Raw genomic sequence first — 17,220 nt, 5'->3', positions numbered from 1 at the left:
CGCATTTTCGGTGTGATGGAGGCCCAAGCATTGGTCCTTGCAGGCCTTGTCCTCCTGGCATCTCTCCAGATCTGGATCTAACCTTTTCCGTTCTCAGTGTGGTTTCAGGTGACTTAGATTAGTTGCAGGTACTGGTCTGCACTGACATATAAGGAACATAATTTTTCTGATCATTTATTCTTGTGAACTCTCGTAATTCTGGAATAGCACTATTGTGAGGCAAGTTTACTGCCTACCTTTAAAGTGTTGCGTTTCATTCCACTTTTCAGAGACGGATATACAACAGTGTGGACAGTGAATTTCTCCCTAAATGAGATGAAAGGATTTCAACAAAAAACTGCAGATTAGTTTGGGGAGGGGATTTCATATAATTATATTTAGCTTGCAGCAGTGCATTGGCAAGCTATCCTCCAGTGTTCAGTGATGTCATCTATTTACTATTGGTAGCTGTTCAGGCATTCTTGTAATGTGCTGGTAGTGTTGTGTTTTGCCGCCGAGTGTGTGTCTGCCCACGCGTTTAATTTGCAAATGATACCTCTAGGATGATAGGCAAGTACACAGGAGTTGGCTTCAAATTTTGATTTTTCACTTTTCTGATTGCTTGCCAGGATTGGAAATAAGAAATGTAGTAAAAAACAACAACACACCTTTGTGAACATATGGTGGTACCATAATATCCATGTATTTCTGTGACTCCCAAAAATGTATTTGGATACCTTATGAACTGCATCCCATGATATAAAGCAGTGGCAAAATGTCAACACAGCTGAAAACATCCTAAGACCATTGCTTGTGTGGTTTAAATCAAGTGACTAATGCTTGTTAGTTCCTTCAGGGAGCTGTTGCTAATGTCAGTAAGAATTCCAGGACCTCTAGAGAAGCAGCATCTTTTAATGCCTTAAACCCACTCAGCCTACTGCTTTTATCTTATCCTGACTCAGCTGTCATTTGATCCAGCCCTAGGACCAGCTTAGAGGACTTACCATCTTTTGCAATGATTGGTGGTTAACTTCATCATCTTTAGGTTTGATATTGCATTATCCAAAAAGATGACTGGGAGATTTCCAGTAGGAGAAGGTGTCTGTCTGTCTCATGTGACGGGAGAGTGGACAATCCAACTGGTGTCCCCCCCCCCCCTTCCTGGGTTCAAGAGACTCAAGATGTTAAATTCTAGAATCCATGCTCATAAGTAGCCTTATGGATAATCAAAATACTCACATGCCTGATTTTAATTGGATCTGCTAATTAATAAGTGTGTTGGCATCTGGACCTCTTTGTATAGAGGATGACTGAGTAACTGAATAGTAGGAAGCAGTGGAAAAACTCCATCAGCAGTTGCAAATTTGCTCCCTTATTGGCTTCACAATCAGTTTAGAGTTTGGGGGCTCTAGCAACATATATCATGGAACTGGTTGTCATAGATGCAGTGAGGCCTCCCTTCCTTCCTTCCTTCCTTCCTTCCTTCCTTCCTTCCTTCCTTCCCCAAAGTAGACTAGGTGTTGTTTTCTGACAGAATGAAAACCTTGTTAGACAGGAAGGAAGCACTGCAGACTTAAGAGGAAATTGCATTTTCAGAATTGTTTAAAGGAAGTACTGTGCTTCAGGAACCAAGACCAAGGGAGAACAAGGAACTTCTCCAAACTTCTGCTCCTGTAAATAATAATTTTGTGTGTGACCCTTCTCCATTACGCTAGTTAGTGTGTCAAAGAGTGTGACCAAAATAGATTCACAGGAGCTTTTTTTAGCAACCAGTGCTGGGTGTTGAGCACAACACTTTCATTTCTCCCCTTTCCAAGCTCTCGGGGAAAACCTGCTTGGTTAGAATGTATGTGAAAAACCTCTCTCCATCTTTTTTAAAAAATATATATAAATGTTTTATTCAGTTTTAGGTCAACAGAACTATACAACTGACAAAGAGCATCATAGCATATTGGTCATCACAACCTCCTACAAGAATAAAACTTATAAATGCCCCAATGGCTCAGTTCAATAAACCATTCCACAGGTTCAAATAGATAGACTCAACCCACCTAATGCTACAATGGCAGCAGCATCTCAATTTGGGGGGAGGAACCCCAATATCAGCTATAGTGTTGAGCATTTAAACGCTGCCTGATAACAGCTGAGTAAAAAATTGGTTTAGGAAAAAATTAATTTGAAAACTTTCCAAATGTTCGTGCATAATATGCCACATTTATTGTCCTCTTTTGGAAATTATCTAAAGAATACATCCTGTGCACTATATATATATTTGCTTTGAGAGGAGTGATTTGACAAGATTATTATGGGCAACATCTTTTGAATAAAAACCTTATGCAAGTTCATAGTATTTATAGAAGTGCATGATTTGAGAGAAGAGCTGTGAGGAAGTAAAGGTTGCTATCCGGATTACTTTTTCAGAATTCAAACCCATGTTATCAGAAGAATGTGCTCTAGGCTAAGTCACTTCCCTCTCCCCTTGCGTGTTCCCAATTGACCTACTCCCCTTCTCTTTAGCATGAACTAGTCCTAATTTGCAGGTGATCTATACCTTTCCAGTTTATATATAATGGCAAACTGTAGTATGCACTTCAGAAGAAAAAAAATCCCAAAGATTGCAGCAGGGCAGGGTAATCTCATGATTAAGTCAGAAATAAATTACTCATTGCTAGGTGTAAACTGATTTTAGGATGCAGAGGCTGCTGGGACAAAGGAACAATGGCTGTTCCCACATATTTTGAAAAATACAAAACCTAGCAGTTACTTTGATCTGTCTCTAGTACAATTGAGAACACACAGATCTCTGGTGAGGCAGATTGCTGACGTAAAGAGAAGGCTGATAGCCTTCATATTAGCAGACCCGGAGATTAATTTTCAGTGGTGTTCTAAATGCCAAATTGGATAATGCTATATAGTGGCTGGAGGGCATGCAAATTCTGAAAGTTAGGTTTTATCTTCAGGTGATCGAAAATAACTTCTCAGTTTTAAGATCCCACTTCTAGATGACTGAAAGATGAAGTTGCTTAATTGAATTGGAACACACAAGAGGAGAAGCAGGGGGAGCATGCAAGCATAAGGCATGTTCACATAGTGCCAAACCACGGTTTGTACCGAGCCATCTTGTGCTACAGATGGGATGGTACGTTATTTGGTTGGAATGGTGACAGCACAACCCTAACTTTTTCACAATGCCGCATTGCCAACTTTTGTTTTCAACCATCCTCCTAACATTATTAGTGGTTCAGCTATTGAACATTTTCAAGTGCTCTGTTTTATGTGCGTTTTGGAACCGTTGTAAAATTTCAAGAGAAAGTAAAATCGCCTAGGGCTCCTTCAAATTACATTTAGACTCTAGGTGTGGAATTGACCTGTAAACGTGCAGGCAGGAAGGGTATAAATTCATGGGGATGCAAAGGTCAAACGTGTTGTGGCAGTAACCCTTGCTTGAGTTGGACATGTTTTCCTTTATTGCATGGATTCTGGGTTTTGGAAAATAATTGCCTATGTCACTGAAATCAGTGGAAGGGGGTCTTCAACCCCTTTTAAAGCATTCTGAGCCAGTGTCATCACTACATTGTGTACTATTCTGAGCCAGTGTGAATTCCACAAATGAGTTCGACTTTGTGTGATGAAGTACTTCCTTTTGTATGTCCTCAATCTCCTACCAATCTGTTTCATTGGGTTCAAGTGTTATGAGAGAGAAAGAGAGGTATAAAAGCTTCTCCCAACCCACTTTCTCCATACTATGTATAATTTCATAAACCTCAATTGTGTCCCCTGAAGGCGCTCCAAACTGTTGCTCATTTTGGTCTTCCTTTCCGGCACTTCCAGTGGTGGCTTTCCTGTGGCCCTCCAGATTCTGCTGAGCTACAGCTTTTGTAGTCTTTAACCGTTGTCCATGCTTCATGGTCCAGCAACAGCTGGAGGGCTACAGCTAAATCGCCCCATCTCTACAATTCTTTCAATCTGAAAGAGTACCAATCTGAACAAATAATATTACAAATGCGGCTGCATCACGCATATACGGAAAGACATTGCAATCCTCACCATTCCATGGAGTTCCTGAAGATCTTTAAGGAGAGGTGTATGTTGCAGGTTAGAACCACAGCAATCTCAAAAACGAGAGCAATTTTGGGAAGTATTTTATCTTATGTTTTGGGGTTCCTCTGAGAAAAGCAACAATTTTCCCTTGGAACGCCCTCCTTTTTGCAGCTTCAGTTCCCAAGGCAAAGAGTCCTCCCACAGTCTTTCTCAGATGGACGATTGTCCCTCCCAGCGCCTTATGCAAACTTTTCTTAGAAATACCATGCTGGTGTGATTGCTTTACCGCAGATGAAGCTCTCTTCGTCTGGGCTGTTGTGGTGCATCCTGTCTCTCCACACCCCGCCGACAAACAAGTTGTTGAAGTGAATATGTGACTCGCCTCTTCGTTTCACCTTCTCCTTGCAGCATATGGAATTTGTGACCTTTTTTGCTTCTCTCCCCGGCAGCCGCTCGCAAAGAGCAGCTTTCTCTTCCTGCCAGACTGTCTCTCCGAAGCTACTTTTTCTTTGTTGTCATGGAACAGATTCTTGCATCTCCAAGTGCACCCAGGCCATGCAGCCCCGTCAAGCTGGGGTGGCAGCTAAAAGTGTAACCCGTTTCAGCCTTGTTCCCGCCCACTCCTGTGCACTTCGGAAGAAACTTGCAGGGCTTTGGTGCAATAGCTTTTTTTTTTTTTTGACAAAGTGTGAAGTGCCTCTCTTGGTTGGTGCAAAGCATTGCACCACCAAGAGTTAGCCGAGATTATATTAATTTCCCAATCAGTGTACTTCAGGGACCGCTCTGCTGGATCCTGCCCCAAAGGTTGCCTAATCTAGCCAGATTCCTTCTCCTCCCCGCACAATAGTAGGATGCACATCAGGAAAGCATCTGATACCCAGCATCAATAATTCCCCTGAATGTGGAGGTTCTATTAGCTGCCATATCTGTCAGTTGTCCTTTAGGGAAAGACCATGCATCCCACAAGCTATGTGTTAGGAGACAAATTGCTTTCACCTTCTGCAAATTAGCTTTACTGGGTGCTCCCTAGTAGTATGCAAGGAGAAGTTACTTTCCACACAGCTCATATAGAGAGAGTGTGTGTGTGTGTATATGTGCACGCGTGTGTGTGTGTCTCACTCACAGGATCATCACCTTGTTGTGGTGAGTGGGCTTCCATGTTCCTATGACCCTTGTGAGCAAAGCCATCGGGAGTCTCATACTCCCAACAGGGTCACCCAAGGCTGTAAGGTCAAAGGGGAGGAGCTAGACAAAGAATGATCCAAGAAGTCCTCAACGAGAGAACAGGTGTAAGATAACAAGCGGTATGTTACAATGCTTTGAAGAAAGATGAAGGCTTCAGATAAGAATCTACCGGTTGCCGTGATACTCATCCCATTGGAATAGAGCCTTACTGTGAAGACTGTGTGTTGGTCAGTGTGCACTGATCTACACGCATAAAACAAATTCACGCACAGGCGTCTTCCAAAAACCCATCCCAAACCCAAAAACGTGTTCATGGAAGACAATCTTACTTGGCTACAAGTGATAGAAGAAGAAGAAGAAGAAGGGGGGAGAGAGAGTGTGTGTGTGTAGAAACATCTTATGCCAACCTTAATCTTATCCCCACCCCCCAGACTAAATTAAATAGCACCAAAGGCTTTAACTTTTCTTCATAGAGAAGGGGATGCATCCCAACAGATTTTGGTTTAGTTGCTTTTTCCTGTACCTTTTTTCCAGCTCTGTGATATTGGCCCAGATAGGAAGAGGATTATGTTACTGACTGAAGCCAAAAGCCAATTGGCTGTATCCACGCGTAGTTCAATAATAGCTGAAAAGCTTGGCCTCTTGCCACCATAACTTATGGCTATATATTATCTCTGCAAATTAATCAGGCCCTTGAATTTTTAGGCTATACAAAACTGGGCATGATGTCACTCATAGCCAATCAATGTGCTTGGATTGTGTCTCTGGAAGGGAGGATTAGCGATACCAATTCGGATGGGGTGCTTCCTGTCATGTTGCGTATGGTGGGTACATTGAGATAGTCCTGTGAGAGATTTTACATGCTTTGTGCTTTGTTTAGTGCTGAAATTGAAGCCGACTTGCTGGCACACAGGCGTCACTCTAGAGATGGTGATGTCTGCTCTTGCCAACCTGCCTTGCTGTTGCCCCGTTGGCTATATGGATCAGATGAGGCAATAACACAGCTGAAACTCAGGTGTTGAAACCACCCCAAAGCTGTGCTTGCAGAGTAATTTGGTGAAATAAAATGAGTAATACACGCCCCCCCCTTTAAGGGCATAGGAGGATAGCACTGCCCTCTTGGTGCACTGAAATGTCCTTTTGAGCACGTTTCCTCGCAAGCATGATATGCATTATATTATGATTCTATGACGATTCAGCTGAGATTCCTGCATTGCAGAGGGTGTTGCTTGGGGAATGCTTTTCAGCCCGTGGAACCTCCAATGTGGGGTTCTGCAGGGCTCAATTCTATCCCCCATGTTGTTTAACATCTACATGAAACTGCTGGGTGGAGTTATCTGGAGTGCGTTGTCAGCAGTATGCTGATGACACTTAGCTCTCTTTCTCCTTTACATCTGCAGGTGAGGCAGTGGAAGTGCTGGACCAGTGTCTTGTCTCAGTAATGGACTGGATGAGAGCCAACAACTGAATCTCAATCCTGATAAGACAGAGGCACTGTTAGTGGGTGGTTCCCCAGACCAGATGGCTGGGAGGTCGCCTGCTCTTGATGGGGTTATGCTACCCCTGAAGGAGCAGGTTCGTAGTTTGGGGGTCCTCCTGGATCCTTTGCTGTCACGTGAGGCCAGGTGGCCTCAGTGGCCCAGAGTACCTTCCATCAGCTTCGGTTGGTGGCCCAGCTACGCCCCTATCTGGACAGGGATAGACTAACTATTGTTGTCTATGCTCTGGTAACCTCAAGGTTAGATTACTGCAATGCGTTAAACGTAGGGCTGCCTCTGAAGATGGTTCAGAAACTTCAGCTGGTGCAGAATTCAGCAGCCAGGTTGTTCACCGGAGCAAGACGGTTTGAGCATATTACACCGCTCCTGGTCCAGCTGCACTGGCTACCAATTAGTTTCCGGGCCCAATTCAAAGTGCTGGTTTTGACCTATAAAGCCTTAAATGCCTCAGGACCGCAATACCTCAAGAGCTGCCTCTTCCCTTATGAACCTATCCGGACCCTGAGATCATCTTCTGAGGCCCTTATTCGTGTGCCTCCTCCTCGAGAGGTCAGGAGGGTGGCAACACGAGAACGGGTCTTCTCTGCAGTGGCTCCCCGTCTGTGGAACGCTCTCCCCAGGGAAGTTCACCTGGCGCCTTCGTTGTACACCTTTAGGAACCAGGCAAAAATGTTCCTTTTTAACCAGGCCTTTACCTGACCTGATCTACATCCTTTTTAAAATGCTGGCTCTTTTTAGGGGGGTGGTGTTACTGGATTGTTGTTATATTTTGATTTTATGTATGTGATCCTTTATGTGAACTGCCCTGACACCTTTGGGTATAGGGCGGTATAGAAATAAAATAAAATAAAATAAAATACCCTCAGGGTGCCTTCCAACTCTGCAATTCTACGATTCATTCATTCCCTTGGAAATTCTGGATGTTCAGTACTAGCACAGTAACACACATGATGTCTATTGAAGTAAGGAATACAGTGATCCATTGTAAAGTGCGATAGAGGCACCGTGTAATTCTGATACCTATTCTCATGCCCACTCAGCCTTGTATTTAACAACTTGCCTAGTAGCCAGAAGTGACCAGGAATTCCATACAGGCAAGAGGGTGGGTGGTAGAGGAGGGATTGATCTGCCAGCCCACTTGGTTGCCATGCTAACCGTAAAAGATGGTATTCCTGTTCCTCTGTGACGAGTGCAGAAGCAAAGCAGACTGGCAGAGGGAGAAATGGCTTGCTCTGTTACTCCTCTGCCAGTCTGCTTGATAGAAGGCATTTTTAAATTAGCTAGTGTTTCTGTGCTGGCTGCTCCCCTTTTGCTGTGAACCTTTCAGCCCAGTGCAATTTTTTGCAGGCTAGTAACTTTAGCGAGCTTATACAAAGCGATGCATAACAAGTGATGTAGGGTATGGTAATGAACTCTGTCCAAAGGCTCCAGTCTTGCGTTCTCTTAATCTGTGCGTAAAACTCACTGAATATGACCGATCATACTTCAAAGTATACATCCTTAGGATTTCACGGCACATGTCTACAACAGTTAAAACTGGAGTATGTGGAATAATTTTGAGCACTTCCTCTGGCTTTCACAACGGAGCTCTTCAGTGAACACGGAGTAGTCTAATAAGCGCTAATAAAGCAGTGTAAATTTTTAACTATCATTACTCACCTTTATCCATATAAAACAGACGGTTTCTCAGCTGAGGCCCTTTGGGAAGAAATAAAATAATCTTGGTGTCAGATTTGTTAGAAATGGTTGTGATAGTTTAAGCAGGGAGGAGGTCAATGTGCAAAGTTTTTGGGAAATTGGTTTCCAAATGTGTGATAAATGTATCCTATTCTGGCAAAGGATGAATGATGATAATATAAGTTATTTCTTCTAGATCCTTGTTAGAATGGCAGGTGCAGCTGAATTCTGTTCTGGCATAGGGATTAGTGTTCCTTCATTTGTAGTTTTCCTCATAACTCTGGTTATTCTTTTGGTCTGTTCCTTTAAGATCTCTAAGTAACACAGCCATGACTCCCAGGACAGATAGCTCAGCTGGTAGAGCATGAGACTCAGAGGATGAGATTTCAGGGTTGGGGGGTTCAAGTCCCACATTGGGCAAAATATTCTTGTATTGCGGAGGGTTGGATGACCCCTGTGCTCCCTTCCAAATCTACAATTCTATGATTCTGTGACATATTTCTCTAGACCAGGTCTGGCTGCTGCTGATTGTCTAGCTCTGAACTACAGCTGCTTCTGTTTTGTTCCAGATCAACCTGAGCAAAGTAGGTGAATACTGGTGGAGTGCCATCTTGGAAGGAGAAGAGCAGATTGACATTGGTAAAATCAATAAAGAACGTTCAATGGCTACGGTGGATGAAGAAGAGCATGCTGTGCTGGACAGGCTATCCTTTGACTACCACCAAAAGCTGCAGGGAAAGCCACAGAGCCATGAGATGGTATGTTTCTTAATGAGGAAATTGTTTGATTTGCTGACCATGCAGTTCTTTGCTTCTCTTAATGTGCTGCATGCGGTAGGTAGACTGTTTGGATTATTGCGGTACTTTGGTTCTGCCATAGCTCAGGCTTCAAATCATAATGGGTAACTTTGCATAGTCCTTCAAGGAGAGGACGGTTCCCCCAGTTCCATTGTAGGCTATCTAAGGTAACATGGGGCTCCTCCCACAGCTTATGGGGAAGAAAGAATAAAAAACACAATGCCAAATTCTACTTGTGTGAGATGGTTCCTGGGAATTTCTGTGACCCAGTTCCAGAAAATCTTCCTTTATGGCAGATATAATACAGGAGCAAATATCCTAAGTAGGACTTGTATGTAGTAAGCAAAATCAATTTTGTATATACGTACCCACTTGCCTGATTTCTGCTTCTTTTTACTAGGGGAGTTCCAGTTAAGAACATCATCTGGATGGCTGTTTTAACAGGGAGATGTTCCGAGTTTTAACAAAATTATCTTTTCTAGACTCATTTGCAAACCTGATTTTAATGCCACTGTTTTCAGTGCTCAAAACGGCATCTAGGTGTACAACATTTAATGTATAACCTTTCTCTGAGAGACTTGCCAGATGCAACTGTGTCTCTGGTGTGTTATGGCATTAGCCAAATGATTATTGCTGTAATCTTTCGAGTGCAGGGCTAATGGCAGTAAAACTCCACTTTCCGCTCTTTGGTTGTGAGCAATATGGAAAGCATCCAGATCGGCGCAAAACTAGCTCTGTGTTTTTGCTCCTTGATTTGTCATCTGTATGATAATACCAGAGTGTACCAAATGTCACTCCTAAATGCTGTGCTCTGAACAGGTCATTCGATCTCAGCATGACTAGGAATGTGGAAGGCAGCCTGAGAATATATGGGTAAAAATTGTAGGGAACAACCTTACCGTGGGTGTCTGCTGAGGACCTGGATGATGCCTTTCTAGAGCAGATTACCAGACATTCAAAAAGAAGAGATATAGTAGTTCATAGGAGACTTCAACTACCCCAATAGCTGTTGGAACTCAGACTTTTCCAAGAATGTAAGCTCCAACAAATTCCTCAGTTGTCTCACTGACAATTTCATTTCCCAGAAGGTAAAAGAAGCAACAAGGGGGTCATCTCCCTTGTACCTGGTCCTTACCAACAGGGAAGAACTGATCGATAAATTGAAAGTACAAGGAACATTGGGAGGAAGCGATCATGCCCTCAGGTTTCATTATACACAGGCAAAGGAAAGCTAAGTGTAGTTGGACATGCACTCTCATCAGAAATAGTCAAAGAGAAGGGAGTCCACAAGATAGAGGGGAATTTCTTAAAGGTGAAATTTTGAAGGCACAAAGACAGATAATTCCAACAAGAAAAGAAAGTGGAAGACTGCATAAATAGCTTACAGATGAGCTGAGGTGTAAGAAGAGCATATATAAGAAATAGGACAAATCATGAAGGAAGTGTATATATGAGTTGCCAGCAATTGCAGGGAGAAGGTCAGGCCGGCCAAAGCTCAGAATGAAATTGCAAAAGAAATTAAAAATAACATAAAAGGTTTATTTGACTATGTCCAAAGCAAGAGCAAGCAAGTAGTGGATCCCTTGTGTGGAGAAGATGGAGAAATGCTACTGGGTGGCAGAGAAGGCAAAACTGCTCAACACCTACTTTGTCCTTTCCCTAAAGGAAACAGTGCTTAACCTGGGGTAGCAGAATAAATGATGCAGGGAGAGAGCTGAAACCCAGCATAGGAAAAGAGGTGGTAAGGGAACTGCACTCAGGGGTACTAAAGGAGATTGTGGGTGTAATCTTCAGAGCTCCTGTCTATAATCTTTGAGAATTCCTGAAGAACAGGTGATGTAGATCCCTGTGAAGTGGAGGCAGGCAAATGGTTGTCCCCATCTACAAAAAGGGGGAAAGAGAAGATGTTATCGATCAGTGAACTTGACATTGATACCAGGAAAGCTGGTAAAATGTGGACTGGATGAGGTAACTCTTAAGTGGATTCGTAGCTGGTTGACTGACCAAACCCAAAGAGTGCTCTCTAATGGTTCCTCATTATCTTGGAAAAAAGTGACAAGTGGGGTGCTGTAAGGTTCTGTCCTGGGCCCATTGTTGTTCAACGTCTTTATAAACAATTTGGATGAAGGTATTGAGGGAACACTCATCAAATTTGCAGACAATACCAAACTCGGAAAGTTAGTCAATGCTGCTGAAGACAGAATCAGGATTCAAAATGACCTTAACAAATTGGAGAACTGTGCCAAAGCTAACAAATAATTTTCAGTAGGAACGAATGTAAAGTTGTACATTTAGGCAGGAAGAACCAGCTGCACAAATATAAGATGGGGGACACCTGGATTGCAAGCAGTACATGTGAAAAGGATCTAGGGGTCTTAGTAGACCACAAGCTTAACATGAGTCAACAATGTGATGTAACAGCAAAAAAACCCAAATGTGATTCTAGGCTGTAACATCAAGGGGAGCGTCCCAATAGTTTGGTGTCCAGATCAAGGGAAGTAATAGTACCACTCTGTTCTGCCTTGGTCAGACCACACCTGGAGTACTGTGTCCAGTTCTGGATACCACAATTTAAGAAGGATATTGACAAGCTAGAATATGTGCAGAGGAGGGAAACCAAGATGATCAAGGGTCTGGAAACCAAGCCTTATGAGGAACAGTTGAAGGAACTGGGTATGTTTAGCCTGGAAAAGAGGAGACTCAGAGGACATAGGATAGCCATCTTCAGAAATCTTTAGGGCTGTCACACGGAAGATGGAGCAAGCTTGTTTTCTCCTACACTGAAGGACCCGAACCAATGAATTCATGTTACAAGAAAAGAGATTTCGACTAAACACCAAGAAGAACTTTCTAACAGTAAAAGCTGTTCAACAGTGGAACAGTCTCCCGTGAGATGTAGTGGACTCTCCTTCCTTGGAGGTTTTTACGCAGAGTTGTGTCGGGACCTCTATTTGATACAGGTTTGTGAAGGATGGAAAACCTTTGGCATTTCAAATGATGTCATCACGTATGATGTTCTGTGGTTGAGATTCCTGCATTTCAGGGGGTTGGACTAGATGACCCTCGGAGTCCCTTTCAACTCCACAGTTCTATAATTCTGTGTTTCTGTTATTTATTTTGCTTTATATTTGTACATGCAAAAAGATACACTGTTGTATTTTTTAAGGTTATTTATAACTTTCTTTTCAGTTTGGTGAATTCAAAAAATTGGACTCAGAGATATTATAATATTAGATCATGTGCATTAAAGCACATGATATCAAATAATGTGCATTAAAAATACAGACTAAATCAGCTGTGTTATTTTAACAGCAAAGAGAAGAATTCCAGCCAAACTTGACTCTCATCACACTTGGAATGTAAAAGCCTGCTGAAAAAGAAAGTTTTAATAGCCCCTCCAAATGAGCTAGGCTATTGAGTCTTGTGAATATCCAACGAATATTAATTCCATAAATGCAGAATGACAATGGGGAATGCTATATTAATTGTCAATATTGATCTATCGTCCAAGGAGGCACCATTTGCAGCAATCATCCATTATGCTAAACTCAGTGATTAGGGAGGTTTTTGCAAGAATAGGGTCTTCCCAATACACGTATGTATGTTGTTGCATAATGAGCTATTTGTTGTTGTTGGTTATGATATTTTTATTATTCTTCACTACTTAAGAAGCATCTCCGTGTGATTTCACAATCTAGAGTGAGCACCCAAAGCCTCATTCATGTTTGTATGCTTAAATTGGCATACTATTTTCTGTGCCCTCTGTTTCATGAGGGCTCAAGGCAGCTTGCAGCAAATATAAAATACAAAATGTCATAACATCTTCACCAGCATCAAACAATTTGAAAATAAAAATTCAACAAAAATTTCCACTAAAACCTTCAGCTTATTTCTGTCTTGAGGATTTACTGAGAAGAAACAGTTCCACAAATCACAAAATCTGTCTTAAGTTGGAAAACAATGTCTGGCTTTTAAAACTGTCACTCCTTCCCCTAAGACTCCCTGTCTGAGTTTTAAGTTCTGTAAGGATGTTGGGGTGTGATGGGAAATCATGCCTGGAATCTGCTTCTAATTTGTCCACGTTCATTTCTGGAATCGTAAAATTTTCAGCTAAAAACAGAAAAGGAAGCCCCCAGCAGAGAACTTGCACACAAAAAGTTATTGAAATGTGCTTTTGCCTTTCTTATTTGGAGGTTGGCAGAAAATAGATTGGGACCCACTGCAGTCTGGATCAGCAAGGGTTTCTGACTCTGAATGGCAAATAAAATTGTATTTTTAAAAAGCCTCAGTGTTCATTGCCTGTAAAATGAGTATTAATTGGTTGCCTTTGAAATGGGCTTTGTTACAGCTCTGTTGGCCAATTTAAGATTTCTGCATTAACATTTCTGATCTGTTGTAACTCTGGTGTAGATTTGTACTCTCATATATGCAGGTTATTTCATTGTATGGCTCATGGAGTGCAGTATGTTGCTGTTTCCAAAGCAAGTTACTGTTCCGAATCTGGTACTTCTCTCTGCCCCTATTTTTGCACCTCTTTCTGGTTGGTGAACCTCAGAATTCTATGGGGGGGGAATATTGTAAGCCTGAACTCTGCCCACCTTGGTGTAGCATGATTCATTCTTCAGTAAGTCTGTGTTGCTTATAAGGAATCTAATCATCATCATCATCATCATAGTAATAATAAAATTTTATTTTTATCCCGCCCTCCCTGGCCAAAGCTGGGCTCAGAGCGGCTAACATCATATAAATCAGACAATTTGCATAATACAATATACACTATGCAAATAAAATAACATTCAACATTCATTAAAGTAATATAGAATATTAAATATGGCAAATCAAAATGGAGGATTTTGCAACACTGCACAAGATAGCTTATTGACTGGCATTGGGTTTCCAGAGGTTCAGGCAGATGTCTCTCCCATCCCTACCTGTAGGTGTTGGGGATTGAACATTTCTGCACTTTCTGCATGCAAAGCAAATGCTCCTCCACAAATATTTTCAAAAAGGCTTATAATATTTCTAAAGCATTTTTAGGACTTAATATTTTGCTGTTCCGTGGCTTCATAGACATTATCGACAGGTTATCAACAGGTTTTGCAGTTGAGCTAATTATATAAATAAATGGGTTAACTGTCATTGTGAAACTATGAAATTAGATTTATAACATACTGTATTGGCCTGAATATAAGTCGCACCCGAATATAAGCTGCACCTTTAAAATCCATGGGGAGGGGGCGGTTTGCATACTGTAAGGTCGCTAATATAAGCTGCACTTTAACTTTTCATGGTTGGAATTTGGGGGGAAAGTGAGGCTTATATTATTATTATTATTATTATTATTATTATTATTATTATTATTAATTTTTATTTATACCCCGCCCTCCCCAGCCAAGGCCAGGCTCAGAGCGGCTTACAAGCAATAATAAAAACAAGTTGAATGATTACAACTTAAAAACAAATTAAAATACAACATTAAAATATTGAAACATTAAAATATTAAAATGTAGACTTATCGCAGGAGGCGAAGGAAAAGAAAAAAGAAAGAGAGGGAGAGAGGGAATCAAACTGGCTCCAAGCCAAAGGCCAGGCGGAACAACTCTGTCTTGCAGGCCCTGCGGAAAGAAATCAGATCCTGCAGGGCCCTGGTCTCATGAGACAGAGCGTTCCACCAGGCTGGAGCCAGTGTTGAAAAGGCCCTGGCTCTGGTTGAGGCTAATCTGACTTCCTTAGGGCCCAGGACCTCTAGGGTGTTGCTATTTATGGACCTTGAGGCTCTCCGTGGGGCATACTGGGAGAGGCGGTCCCGTAGGTACGAGGGTCCTAGGCCGTGAAGGGCTTTAAAGGTCAAAAGCAGCACCTTAAATCTGACCTTGTACTCCACCGGGAGCCAGTGCAGCTTGAAAAGCACTGGATAAATATGCTCCCATGGCAGAGACCCCGTGAGGAGCCTCGCTGCAGCATTCTGTACCCGCTGGAGTTTCTGGGACAGCTTCAAGGGCAGTCCTGCGTATAGCGAATTACAGTAGTAAGCCTGGAGATGACCGTTGCATGGATCACTGTGGCCAGGTCGGGGCGGGAAAGGTAAGGGACCAACTGCTTGATGCGGCGAAGGTAGAAAAATGTCACCTTGGCTGTTGCTGTAACTTGCACCTCCATGGAAAGGGAGGCGTCAAGGATTACACCCAAACTCTTAACGGAAGGCAATGGCACTAATTGGGCCCCCTCAAGAGAAGGGAGTTGGTCCCTCATCCCCATGCCATCCCGACCTAGCCATAGGACCTCTGTCTTCGAAGGATTTAGTTTCAATCGGCTCCCACGAAACCATCCAGCCACAGCTTCCAAGCATCTGGTCAGTGTGTTTGGGGCCGAGTCGGTGTGGCCATCCATCAGCAGATAGAGCTGAGTGTCATCAGCATATTGGTGACAGCCCAGCCCAAAGCTCCGGATAATCTGGGCAAGGGGGCGCATAAAGATGTTAAAAAGCATCGGGGAGAGAATTGCACCCTGCGGCACTCCACACACCAAGGAGTGGCGCGACATTTCCCTCCCTAGTGCCACCCTCTGTCCCCGACCAGAGATAAAAGAGCACAACCAATTACGGGCTATGCCCTGTATCCCCACGTCTGCGAGGCGGTGGTCCAGAAGATCATGATCGACCATGTCAAAGGCTGCTGACAAATCTAAAAGGATCAGCAGTCCTGACCTGCCTCGATCCAGGCCAATACAGTAAATGCCAAGGCTTTTATCAGTGTAGATATCTCGTTGGCATTTTCCCTGGATTTTCCTAGGATTCCTAGCACAGTTGTGTGATGGCAATCAAAGATTACTTAATGGTGGAACACCAGAGTTAGCCTGCAGGTACAGAACTGAGAAGAAAATAAATTAAAACAGAAATAAAATATTTAAGGGATTTTAAGTAAGCAGAAGCCCAGTTTCCCCAAGCTTATATCTCTGTTCCTGTTTGGAATCTTGGCTATGCTGCTACATGGGCCTCTGACCCATCTGCAGAGCAAGGAACCATCTCTCCTGCCTTTGCTAACAAATGGTGCTGCAATGAAATTTAAGGAAGAGCAGCTGGCAGCTCTACCGTGCCATTCTTGGTTTCACTGAATAATTTGATAATACCTGGCTGCGGTCAGTGGATTGTATTCAACTGATCCATTGACCGGCAAGTCAGGATTAATCAAGTTGGTGGGTTTCTCTATATTGCATGACCGTGACATGACTCTTGTCTTAATTTCAGAAAGTCCACGAGATGCTCAAGAAGGGCTGGGATGCCGAAGGCTCCCCGTTCCGAGGCCAGAAGTTTGATCCCTCCATGTTCAACATCTCTCCTGGGGCAGTGCACTTTTGATGATGGCACTGAGGATGGGAGAATTGCCTACCTGCCGGGAGAGTAGGATGAAACTGATGCCACTGCCACACTCCTCCCCTCCTGCCAGCGATGTCAATCAGCCGCTTTGTCCCTGCCTTGTTACCTGGGCTTGTTTGCAAAATGACAAAGGACTTCAAAATAGCCAGAATGTGGGTTTGCTTTTGGGGAGGGGGGAGAGGGAAGTGCAATGTTGAGCGACTCCTTCCCTCCAGCACCAGGTTGGTGCATTTAATATGTATGTGGGGGAAGCCTAGCAAAAAGCAGCCTTACGTACTGTGTCACCACGGCAACCAGCAGCTGCTGGTAGCATTTCCTCTCCTCTCTTGTTAATGGATTGCTTTGGGGAGGGGGGTTGATTGAAGGCAGTATCCCCCCCCAACCTCTTTTTCAGAAATACATGCAGTTTGGCCAAATGATGGCGAGATTCTCTCCTGTTTCTTTGAAGCTGTCTTCTGCCCCTGGTTCCATCTTTCAGGAAACCCAATCTCCTAATGGCACCAGGCAGCACAGCCTCCTTTAAACACCAGCAATCTGCAATCAGTGTCATTTTAGCAGCATCTTAATTGCTAGGTTTGGTCCTTGAGGCCCTGGCAGTGGGAGGTAAATGTTGCAGGCTCAGACTAATAGCTGAAAAGGAGCCAGAACAGAAGGTGACACTTGATAG

The 17,220-nt window shown here is 43.1% G+C and overlaps 1 protein-coding gene across 1 annotated transcript in view; it reads left to right on the top strand.

Annotated features, from left to right (window-relative positions):
- NUDCD3 (NudC domain containing 3) overlaps positions 1 to 16,972 on the top strand; it is a 56,197-nt gene extending 39,225 nt beyond the window's left edge. Inside the window, exons 5-6 of the mRNA XM_083588990.1 lie at positions 8,951 to 9,139; positions 16,425 to 16,972. Of these exons, the coding sequence (XP_083445116.1) occupies positions 8,951 to 9,139; positions 16,425 to 16,535 (300 nt within the window). The 3' untranslated portion in view covers positions 16,536 to 16,972. The remainder of the gene's footprint in view (positions 1 to 8,950; positions 9,140 to 16,424) is intronic.
- Positions 16,973 to 17,220: the final 248 nt, after the last annotated feature.

The sequence above is a fragment of the Podarcis filfolensis genome (assembly GCF_964270895.1).
Source record: "Podarcis filfolensis genome assembly, chromosome: 15".
NCBI lineage: Eukaryota > Metazoa > Chordata > Lepidosauria > Squamata > Lacertidae > Podarcis > Podarcis filfolensis.
Note: the sequence above shows the minus strand (reverse complement) of the source record. Positions and strands in the feature narration are given on the sequence as shown.